Source organism: Tauraco erythrolophus, chromosome 1 (assembly GCF_009769465.1).
Source record: "Tauraco erythrolophus isolate bTauEry1 chromosome 1, bTauEry1.pri, whole genome shotgun sequence".
Classification (NCBI taxonomy): Eukaryota; Metazoa; Chordata; class Aves; order Musophagiformes; family Musophagidae; genus Tauraco; species Tauraco erythrolophus.
In genome coordinates this window covers 136,853,626-136,865,435 of record NC_141465.1, presented here as the reverse complement: position 1 = coordinate 136,865,435, position 11,810 = coordinate 136,853,626, and the positions used below count along the sequence as shown (strand labels likewise).

Sequence of the window (11,810 nt, the reverse complement as noted above, 5' to 3'; positions counted from 1 at the left end):
AGCGATGCCCAAATGCCACACTGAGCCGGTTCTTGGCACAGCAGGGGTGGGGTGGGAGCATGGGAGAGCCTCCTGCTCCGGCACGATCCGTACGGCTCCCACCGCCCCGGTGCTCTCGGCCAACCTCGGAAATGTGGGGTGAGAAAAGGCTCAGGCAGTGCCAGCCCATCCTGCCCGGGCGCCCGCCAGCGGGAACCGCAGCTGGAACCAATGTGCCACTCCCCTGAGAGCAGCCAGGCAGCCAAATCCTGGGCTGCACCCAGAGCAGCGTGGGCAGCAGGGCGAGGGAGGGGATTCTGCCCCTCTGCTCTGCTCTCCTGAGACCCCCCTGCAGTGCTGCCTTCAGCTCTGGGGTCCCAACACAAGAAGGACACGGAGCTGCTGGAGCGGGCCAGAGGAGGCCACGGAGATGATGCGAGGGCTGGAGCACCTCTGCTGGAGACAGGCTGGGAGTTGGGGCTGTTCAGCCTGGAGAAGAGAAGGCTCCGGGGAGACCTTCCAGCACCTTCCAGTACCTAAAGGGGCTACAAGGAAGCTGGAGAGGGGCTTTGGACAAGGGTGTGGAGTGACAGGACACGGGGCAATGGCTTTAACCTGAAAGAGGGGAGATTTCATAGATTTCTAGGTTGGAAAAGACCTTAGAGATCATCGAGTCCAACCAATCCCCTAATCCCCATTAAACCATATCCCTAAGTAGATCATCCACCCTATTCTTAAGCACATCCAGGGATGGGGACTCAGCCACCTCGCCTGGGCAGCCTATTCCAGTGGCTGACAACCCTTCAGAGAAGGAAAATACTTCCTAACATCCAACCTGAATCTGCCCTGACTAAGCTTATGCCCATTTCCTCTTGTTCTATCACCCAACACTAATGTAAAGAGCCCTTCCCCCACCTCCCCACCATCCTTCTCAAGTATTTCGATGGGATCTGTGGAAGAAATTCTTCCTTCTGAGGGTGGTGAGGCACTGGCACAGGTTGCCCAGACAAGCTGTGGCTGCCCCAACCCTGGCAGTGTTCAAGGCCAGGCTGGATGGGGCTTTGGGCAACCTGGTGTAGTGGAGGTGTCCCTGCCCGTGGCAGGGGGTTGGAACGAGATGATCTGAAGGTCCCTTCCAACCCAACCCATTCTATGATTCTCTCCCGCCGGGCTGTACCCTGCCTCGGGAACACCGGCATCTCCCCTCAGTTGGGATTCTGTCCCAGATGACCAGCACAGATGGCCACGGCCACCGCAGGGGATCCCTCTCTCTGGGCTCAGCAGGCAGCCCTTGCCCTCCTCACGGCTGCACCACGGAGCCACCCTGTTGTCCCACTCTGTCCCCTCCTCGCAGCACCCATGACGCCTCTCCCTGGGGCGCAGAGACACCCAGATTTTTCAACGGGAGCCATGGAAGAGCCGAAGGTCTTCCGTTTATCCCGCAGCAGGAACTGGGCATAATTTTGGCAATTAACTGCAAGGCCAGCGCGGTGCCCTGCTCACGCGGCGTACTAACGAGATACTCGTTAAACGAGCAACGTCCAGCCTGCGTCCTGCTGAGGAGAGTCCTCACAGGTGGTGGGTTCAAGAGCGTCGGAGCTGCAGCGCTCGACACCCTTCCACCCAGGAGTGGAAGACCAACCACCGAGATGACCAACCACCACCGCTCATCTAGAACGCGATGGCCGCAGCAGATGGAGCCTGTCAAAGCCGAGGCGTCTCCGGTGCGTGCGATCCCATCCAGGCTTACAGAGGGAGGGAACGACTCCCAGGAACGTGCTGAGAGATGGACACAAGTCTGCGTCCTTGCTGTCTGGGACAAGGCAATCTGGGTGGTCCCAGCGCAAACAGAGGTGTCCCAGCCTCTCCGGCGCAGGGGGATGGGCACACGCAGGCACTGCCCCTGTTGAGATCCAGGGAGACCAGCCCGTGCCAAGCTTCTCCCCGCAACCAGAATCATGGAATGGTTTGGGTTGGAAGGGCCTTCAAGATCATCCAGTTCCAACCCCCCTGCCATGGGCAGGGACACCCTCCACTACACCAGGTTGCCAAAGCCCCTCCAACCTGCCATTGAACACTGCCAGGGATGGGGCAGCCACAGCTTGTCTGGGCAACCTGTGCCAGTGCCTCAGCACCCTCAGAGGGAAGAATTCTGCCTTAGAATCCCATCGAATTGGCACACAGGAACTGGGGAGCTGATGCTGCCGTGAGCTTCACCATCCTCCCTGGGAGCAGGAGGAGCCGGGACTGGGGGGATAAGCCGAATAACTAACCCCCCCAACTTCTGGGCATGTTTTCACAGAAATGCGTGACTCGTCCTGGGAGGAGGAACCCAGAGCACAGCTTGCTTTGGCCAACATCCACACACCATTCCGGATCCGTTTTCCCCTGCTGGGAAACGTCTCTCCAGCCCTGGGTGTCCAGCCTGCTCGCTCTCCCCCAGCCGTGACGCCTTGCCCTGGGCTTAAACCAGAGGAGGGACGCCTCTGTGGCCAGTCTTGCCTCAGGTACCTGGCTGACCTTCCGTGGTCCCACAGAGAGCAGAGGTTGGACACATCCATGCCCAAGGCAGCTGCGAGCTGCCCCTTCCCACGCCGATGCCGCGGAGAAGGAGAGACCGTCCTTCAGTCGCTCCATCTCCAGGGGTGTCCTGGGGGCAGGGTCCCGACCTTCCCCACCAAGGGCAAATCTGGCTCTGGCAAAGCCGAGCTCCCCGCAGCCACACACCCGGACTCTGATCAACCATCCTGGCATTGCCACAAGGTCCCCGTGGTGCCTTCCTGGCAGAGGCGATGCCCGGACCGCCCGGCGCGAGTGCTCCAGCGCACGTTTAGAGGCAGATCCCTCCTCCCTGCATAATCCCTTCCCACGGCAGCTGCAAGTACTTAAATGTTTTGGACGTCTCCAGTCCCCTGTCAAATCTGGTTCAAGCTGGACAACAAGGCTTAAGTTATTTTCGGGGGAAAAAAAGAGAAAAAAAAAAAAAAGGATGTTTACATGAGTACAAACTGTGCTGTTGCTTAAGCCCCGTTTCTCCAGAAATCCGAGCAAGTTTGCTTCCCTGGCCCGTCCGCCGCCACCCGCGTCACGGCGACGAGGGTGGGGGTCAGGCTTGGCCTGCTGCTGCGGCTCGTCAGCTCCCCCACCGCGTCCCCGCAAAGGAGACGGCAAGGAAGACAAAGCCTGGCTGCTGGGAAGATGCCAGCGGTCACCCCCATAGAATCAGGAATGGGTTGGGTGGGAAGGGACCTCAGAGATCATCCAGTTCCAACCCCCCTGCATGGCAGGGACACCCTCCACTACACCAGGTTGCCCAAAGCCCCATCCAACTGGCCTGGAACACTGCCAGGGGATGCGGCAGCACAGCTTCTCTGGGCAACCTGTGCCAGTGCCTCACCACCCTCAGAGGGAACAATTTCTTCCTTAGATCCCATCAAAATCTCCTCCTCTTTCCGTTTAAAGCCATTGCCCCGTGTCCTGTCACTCCACACCCTTGTCAAAGCCCCTCTCCAGCTTTCCTGTAGCCCGCTTTAGCACTGGGAGGTGCTGGAAGGTCTCCCCGGAGCCTTCTCTTCTCCAGCTGAACAGCCCCAACTCTCCCAGCCTGTCTCCAGAGCAGAGGTGCTCCGCCCTCGGGTCACTCTCCTCAGAGCCCACGTCCTCCAGCGCCAGGCCTCACCCTGGTCACTGTTTCCATCCAAAGGCTTCAGGAGGAGCCAAGAGGAGCTGGCAGAGCAGAGCTGTGCACCTCATTTACCAAACCACCCGCTCTCAGGGGTGCTCAGAAAAGATCCCCTTGGGGCGCCAGGATCCCTCTTGAGGAACCCTCCATGTCCGTGTCCCCATCGGCCACACGCTGCCCTTCCTGGGACCGCACATGCTCCCCGCTTGGACCAGAAAAGCCACCACCCCACTCCTGAACCTGGAGGCGAAGAGCACGCTCACATTCTCCATAGCACACACAGAGCCTGGAAAGCCAGGAGCCCTCCTGGGGCAGGAATTCCCACCAGTCTGGCATCGGCATGGCTGGACTGGTTTTGCTGGGGTTCCTCCAAGGCTGTGTAAGAAGGACCAGGTGCTCCTGCATGAGCGCTCAGCTCCTCCTGGCTCAAACAGGCTCTTCTCTTGGCTGGTGCAGCCACCATCGCTGCTGGTGGGGCCACAGACCCACGGCTTCGGTAGGTGACAAAGCACCGAACGGGGGGTACGGTCCCCCCATTTCACCCGCAGGAGCAGGAGGATGGCCGAGGCTGGTGCTGGGATGGGGAACACAGCTCCTCGGTGAAACACGCTGTCCTTCGCCGTCAGGAGGAAAGAGAGAAGTGTTGGTTGTGGTTTTTTTTTTCCCCTCCCTCAACATCTCGGTACCAGCGTAGGCCGTGCGAGAGTTATCGCCCGGTTTCCTCAAGCCCAGGAAAATCACATTAGCTCATCAGAATTAAAAAAAACCTTCCCAGGCGGTGGGAGAAGAGCCAAGGGACACTCAGGCCTTCTCCTCTCCGGCTGCAGAGGGGAGGGCGCAGCTCGCAGCAGGCAGGGGTTAAAAACGCCGTTCCTGTTCCTTCCGCAGCCGCGGTCGCGCCACGACTTCCTGAGCGGAGACCGCTGAGAACGCAACACCCCCCGGGTGCACACCCTTCCCTGGGTGCTCAGGTCTGGAAGCAACGGGTTAAATACACCCCGGAACATCCCCGTTTCCTCCAACCGTACTCGTGCTTTTTGGTCGGTTTTCTTGTGAAAAAGCGCCGTGCAGCCGCGGCACCAGCCTGTGAGAAAATGACGGGCGGGGTGTTCTCTGCTGTGGGACACGACCAGAACCACGGGCTGCTACTACAGCCATGGAATCATGGAGTGGTTTGGGTGGGAAGGGACCTTCATCCAGTTCCAACCCCCCTGCCATGGGCAGGGACACCCTACACTACACCAGGTTGCCCAAGCCCCATCCAACCTGGCCTTGAACACTGCCAGGGATGGGGCAGCCACAGCTTCTCTGGGCAACCTGTGCCAGTGCCCTCAGCACCCTCAGAGGGAAGAATTTCTTCCTTAGATCCAATCTAAATCTCCCCTCTTTCAGTTTAAAGCCATTGCCCCGTGTCCTGTCACTCCACACCCTTGTCCAAAGCCCCTCTCCAGCTTTCCTGTAGCCCCTTTAGGCACTGGGAGGTGCTGGAAGGTCTCCCTGGAGCCTTCTCTTCTCCAGGCTGAACAGCCCCAACTCTCCCAGCCTGTCTCCAGAGCAGATGTGCTCCAGCCCTCGCATCATCTCCGTGGCCCTCCTCTGGACCCGCTCCAGCAGCTCCATGTCCTTCTTGTGCTGGGGACCACAGAGCTGAAGGCAGCACTGCAGGGGGGTCTCAGGAGAGCAGAGCAGAGGGGCAGAATCCCCTCCCTCGCCCTGCTGCCCACGCTGCTCTGGATGCAGCCCAGGACACGGTTGCCTTTCTGGGCTGCCAGCGCACGGTGCCGGCTCATGGTGAGCTTCTCATCCACCATCACTCCCAAGTCCTTCTCCTCAGGGCTGCTCTCCATCCATTCTCCACCCAGCCTGTCCTTGTGCTTGGGATTGCCCTGACCCACGAGCAGGACCTTGCCCTTGGCCTTGTTGAACTCCATGAGGTTCAGCAGCCAACCTTTGAAGGCTGGTACACCGGAGAACAAGTAACACAACCCAAACTTTTTACTGTATCAAAACAAGACTCTTTACAGTTGCTTCTCTTCACCACGACTGTCTCCAAACAGCATCCGCTGCTAACAGCTTCCTCGCAGCCTACGCAAAGTAGAACATGGACAGGAAACACACCCCGTCTCACTGCAAGTAGCATCTACCCACACTTCCCACAAGGCTGAACCCAGTCCCAAACGTGCAGGGAACCGTCGCTCGCTGCTGACAGTAAGGTTCTCGGTTTCTGCGGATGCCACGCGTGTGTCCGTGACCAGGGGAGGGTCTCCGCCGCTGCCCGCTCCACCCAACGCGTGCCCTTTGTGAATAAGATGGGTTTCTGCTTCTCTGCCAGAGCCGTCCCAGCTCTGCGCGTCATACACCTGCACGGTCCCATCAAATCCTGGAGAAAAGGGAATCCGAGAGACTGAGGAGTAAATGGCTTCGCTCCGGTCCTACCAGGCTCACGCTCCTCTCCCAGCAGGGCTGTCGAGACAGAATGAGGACAAAGGCCCAGACAGTGACAGCAGAGCTTCCAAGCCTCCGAGGAGCTTGTCTCCAGCTGACAGCTGTCGAGGAGAACCCTGCCCAGATGCAAAAAGCTTGCAGATTCACTATGGGAATTTGCAACGCTCTGGCCACGAGGCAGCCGTGCTGCCCAGCTGGTCCCATCAGTGCAGCAGCCCTGGGGCCAGGCTGTCACTGGTGCTATTAGGCAGCATTTGCTGAGGGCTCGGGGTCTCTGTTCTCCCGGTGAGGGAAGTGGGAGACCCCCCAGAACCCATCCAGGCCCATTCTGTAGTTACTGGAGAGATGCAGCTGCAGAGGATGATTCGCTTGACTCTCTGCTGGCTCCAGGGACCAGCCCCTAACTGGGCTGTTTGAGGGCAAGATGGGCTGAACCAGACCTCGACAGAAACACAGATCAAAAAAAGCATCCGGAAAAGGAGATCCCTACTTGGAAAAGGTAGATCACATACCTGAAACAGCCAGGCAGCCTTCCAGAGCAGGAGCCCAGGAGACGCACAGGAACTCCGTGCCGGAGCTGGGAGAGGGAAGTCTGCACTTTGCTGATGCCAAGGGCTCCGAGGTTTTCCTGGCATCTGTGAGGGTGAGGTGCCCTCCGCTCGAGAGGCGAACTACGGGCCAGGAGCCTGAGTCAGAGCCTTGAGGTCTGTGCCCGACTCCAGCACCATCGCTCGCCGCACGGCGCCGAGGGGGACGGAGGCGGCTTCCAAAGGATCCCGCGGCTGCCGAACGTCGGCCAGGCACAGCGGCCCCTTGGCACAGCACAGCAGCAGCGTGTTGCAATCCAGGAACGCCAGGCCGCTGAGCTCCTCGCCGTTTCTTCTGCAGGCTGGAAAAGAGAGGCAGGTCTCAGGTGCCACGAGGAGCGCTGGCAGGATTTCTCTGCTGCAATGGTGTCTGAGAGAGCAGATCTCCAGCCTTGCCCCCTGGAAGCGGCTTCCAGCAATGCCACATCTTCAAGAGGAGCGGGCACACCTCAAAAGTTGATGTTAACCCCCTGGCAGAAGGGACAGGCAGGCTCACGACTCGCATGGCTCCACTCGCGGTGCCCACAGGGCTGGGCACTGAGCAGGGCTCTGACAGCACCACCCCTGGCAGCGGGAGCCACGCGAGTCCCTGTGGCACGGAACTGAGCCCTGCAGGGACACACGGACTCGCGCTGGGCTACGGCTGCTGGACACGGGCGTTTTCCTCCCCAGGGGATGAGGTGTGCGGGGACGGAATCTTACGGCGTAGGTGGAGGCAGATGGTCACCAGGACCCCCAACAAACTGGATTAAGCCCCCCGAGGTGAGGGAGCCAGGGATGAGGCTGCCACGGTCCCTCGCCCACCCGCACGGACAGGTCACAGAGTAACACGAGCTCGCTCGGAACTCGACGGCCCCGAGGGATGCGACTCCAGGGCTGGCACCTCCCTCGTTGGGACAACATGGACAGCAGCAGGATTCTGGGCACTGAAACCATCCACGGTGCTCTTGTAGTGCCCAGACCCTGGGGCAGAAGCCTGAGGAATCACTGCCATGGGAGTAAGGAGAAGCTGGAGATGGACCAGAGCCTCGTAACCTCTTTCCTCTAGACCATGTACTTTCTGCAAACCCTCTGACACACATTTGGAAGCACCCAGGCAGTGGAACGTTTGCCCCTTGAGCAGTTACCCTCCCCTTAGCCAAACCCCAACTTGCCAAAAATCATGGCATGTCTACCTGCCATGTAGACATTTTTTCCTTGATTCAACTTCCGTAACTTGGACGCTGTCGAGTCCGAGCCGTGAAGGACCCATGGGGCTCTGGCCGAAATGGTTGCAATTTTCGCCCAAGGTTGCCCAGTGCCATTTTCCGTAGGTATGGCACTTATGGGTTTAATAACATCTGTTTGAAAGAGATGCAAGCAGTTGTAAAACACATCAGGAGTCAGGAGATCCACAAGATTAAGCTGTTTCACCAAGACGCCTCGCAGAGCTAAAAGCAACCTACCAAACCAACCAGAAATCCCATGATGACCAACCTCCCCTCCAGAATCCCAACACATCCCATGAGGATTGACAACAAGCCATTTAAAACGCATGGAAAGTTGTGAGTTGAGGTGTTTATTTTCAAGGAAGAAGAATCAGAAAGTGTCTAACAGCGTTTTGCACTTCCTGTCTGGTGGTTTCAACACGTTTCACAAGAGCAGGCACCAAACAACGGCCATCCTGTTCCGGAATTGGGCAGACGTGGGTTTGGAGACCTGAGGTGGTTCGTGGTATAACCTGAAAGGTGGCGTACGGAGCTCTTACTTCAAACCCGCGAGTTACTCAGGGAATGCTGTGCCAACTACATGATGAAGGGTTTTGTTTCCATGACTAAGTGCTCACGAAGAAGTGGAAAGCCACCGGGGACAGGTCTAAAACCAACTCATTCCCCTACGAGGTTGTGCCGTTGAGTCCCTTTCTTTCCAAGCCACTGGAATTGTCAGAGGCACTTGGCTCGTGCCCTTCTCCAGCTCTGCCATGCAAGGGCAGCCACCCAGGACCTCCACGGAGGAGAGCACTGCTTCTCTCCTCATTTTACCCCAGGAAGAAGGGGAAGCTGGAGATGCTTGATGCAACGACTACACTGAGAAACTACTCAAGCTCAGAAACTACATTGAGAAACTACTCCAAGTTTCAGCCTGGAGAAGAGAAGGCTCGGGGAGACCTTCCAGCACCTTCAGTGCCTAAAGGGGCTACAGGAAAGCTGGAGAGGGGCTTTGGACAAGGGCATGTAGTGACAGGACACGGGGCAATGGCTTTAAACTGAAAGAGGGGAGATTTCAATGGATCTAAGGGAGAAATTCTTCCCTCTGAGGGTGCTGAGGCACTGGCACAGGTTGCCCAGAGAAGCTATGGATGCTCCATCCCTGGCAGTGTTCAAGGCCAGGTTGGATGAGGCTTTGGGCAACCTGGTGTAGTGGAAGGTGTCCCTGCCCATGGCAGGGGGGTGGAACTGGATGATCTTGAAGGTCCCTTCCAACCCAAACCGTTCCGTGATTCTATGAAACATGTTCCCTTACCTGAGTCCTCTGCTGACACCTGCCAGACCTGGAGGGAGCTGTCTGGTGGGCCACTCGTCACCAGCAAGCTGAGGAAACAAAAAGAACCCCACAAAACCCTTCAGGAGCAGAAAACAAACTTTTTTTTCCCCCCAGCCTGGGACAAACTGGTTATGATGAGCACGGCTGTGCTCTGTCACTCCTCCTGCACTCCTGCTTGGAGCAGAGATGGGGCCATAAGGACCATAATCCCAGAACTCCTGATGCCAGGGTGCTTTACACAGCCCAGGCAAACACATTCCTGAATGCAGAAGGAAGGGATGGCAAAGGCAGAGCAAGGAAGCTACACAGGTCCCTGCTACTCAGAAGTGGGGTAGGGAGGGATCCCTGGTGAGCCAGCATCAACGGCGGCAGCCCCTGTGGTTTTCTGCTGAGGATTCCAGTTATCCAGCAGCAGCTTCAGCTGCCCTGCCAGCTGCCCCACGAGATGCCCCACCACAGCTTCCCGTGCCACAGCAGCGGGGTGTGCTCCGTTTTCCTGAGCACCCCGATGGATGGCTCCTCTACCGCTACGTGCCACCAGCCAGCAACTCCCCCTCCCAGACTCAGGCTGCTCTCAGAGCTGGCAGGATTGAGCAGCTGGGTTGGGAAGCAGGCAAGGAAAAAGGGCTTGGCTCTCAGTGGACAAGCTCCCTCTCCATCTCCACCACACCCTGGCAGGACCTCATAGCCATACCTGGTGTCTGGCACGTATTTCAGGCTGTACACTGGGCGGTTTGAGAATCCACCACATTCCACCTTGAAATCCCTTTCAGGACACAGGCCCTGGAAATCAGAGGCAAAGTCATTTCTTCACACGGAACGTGCAGAGCTTGGTGTGGTCAGTTACCATGAAAAGAGAGAGAGACACAAGACACGCACTCGGTAAAGCTCTTGCCTGTCCAGTAATGCCTGTTTCAACAGGAGCTACAGGACTGAAGGATCCCAAAATAGTTAAGAGGAAAAAAGATGGAGAAAGCTGCTGCCAAGAGCTCCTCCTGGGTTCGTGGCCATCCGTGCAAGTCTGGCTCAGGAGCTTTCTGCTTACCCAGCGACCAAACATCACCTTTTGCTTTAGTGTAGAGGTCACCCACCCAAGAGCCAACCTCACTGGTCAGCAGTGTGGCCCCCAGGCTCGGATGTCTCAGCAAGTCCCTTCTTCATGTGCCTGGGTGTCCTCACCTGTCCTATTTCCCCACGAAACGCTTTCATTCACACACCTGGAGATGAAGTTTTTGCAGCACAAGCTGCCCACAGAGCAGCACGATTACATGCCTGGCGTGCCAACCTGTGCTACCTCAACCCGACAGCAGCTGGGTGACTTTTACCTGCCAACCAGAGCTGCTCAAGAGTTGGCCAAGCCCTTGCCAAAGCAAGAGAGACCAGGTAACAGCTTGTGAAGCCCAGGCAGCACAGCCCGGTCTCTGAGGCACCAGGGCAAGGAGGACAGAGCGACCTGGTGCCACCCTGGCTGCAACACCCACCTGGGTCTCCTTCACCTGCAGCGTTGGCGGTGGGAGCAGCTGCAGGATCTCGTTCCCACCAGACTGTCCGTACCCGGCTACGCAGACTCCTTGGAGGTGGGGATAAAGAACCAGGCACATGGTGAGGGATGCCCCCCCGCTGCCTGGCCCACCTTCCCTGAGCCAGACCCTCGAGATATAGTCACCCTGGAGCCAGAGGCCCAGCCCAGGCTGAACCCCAGCACAGCCCCCAGCCCAGGCTGAGCTCCAGCACAGCCCCCAGCTCAGGCTGAACCCCAGTACACCCCCCGCCCGGGCTGAACCCCAGTACAGCCCCAGTACACCCTCAGCACGGCCCCAGCCCCTCGGCCTGAGTCCGCCCTTCCCCCGGGGCCCTGCCTTTCCGCCCCGGCCTCCCATCTGGGGCCCCGGCCCGGCCCGACCCCACGGCCTCCCGCCTCCCTTCTCCAGCCCCTCTAACCCCCTCCGGGAGAGCCGGCCCGGCCCGGCCCGCACTCACGGTTCCCCCGGGCCCATTCGATAACGCGGGTGGGCGCCTGCAGCTCGAAGGTGTGTAAGTCCTCGTACCTGCGGGGGCAGGGAGCGACGGCGGGTTGGCGGGGCCAGGGCCGGAGCCGGGGCCGGGGGGCCGGGATCGGGGGACCGGGACCGGGGGAGCGAGACCGGGGGAGCGAGACCAGGGCCGGGGCCGGGACCGGGGGACCGAAACCGGGACCGGGGGAGCGAGATCGGGGCCGGGCCGGGGGGCCGGGACCGGGGGAGCGAGACCGGGGCCGGGGCTCCCTCACAGGCGCAGCGACTGCAGCAGCCACTCGTCGGCCGCCTCCTCCTCCTCCCCGGCGCCCACCGCCTCCATGGCAACGCCCGCCTGCGCGGCGCGTCTCTGACGTCACGCGGCGGCGCGTTGCAGTGACGCTGCCGCCGGCGGCAGGCCGGGCCGGGCCGGGCCCCGCGGCGTCGGGGCCGCTCGGGCCGGAGGGGGCCGCGGGGGCCGAGCGCTGCCCTCCCGGCGTGAAACGGCTCCGCGGCGCTGTCGGGGGGCGGATTCTTCGCCGTGTCCGACCTAAACCCCCCCTGGCGCAGCCCGGGGCCTTCCCTCCCGTGCTGTGGCTC

The 11,810-nt window shown here is 59.6% G+C and overlaps 1 protein-coding gene across 1 annotated transcript; it reads right to left on the bottom strand.

The window, feature by feature from the left end:
• Positions 1-5,652: 5,652 nt before the first annotated feature.
• Positions 5,653-11,554, bottom strand: WDR73 (WD repeat domain 73). Its single transcript, XM_086615383.1, is given in 12 exon segments — positions 5,653-5,906; positions 5,908-6,041; positions 6,619-6,827; positions 6,829-6,863; positions 6,865-6,995; positions 7,873-7,926; positions 7,929-8,033; positions 9,196-9,263; positions 9,911-9,999; positions 10,698-10,786; positions 11,197-11,264; positions 11,486-11,554. Coding segments are annotated over 12 exon segments (1,155 nt in total). The 5' UTR covers position 11,554; the 3' UTR covers positions 5,653-5,801.
• Between the last annotated feature and the right edge of the window lie 256 nt (positions 11,555-11,810).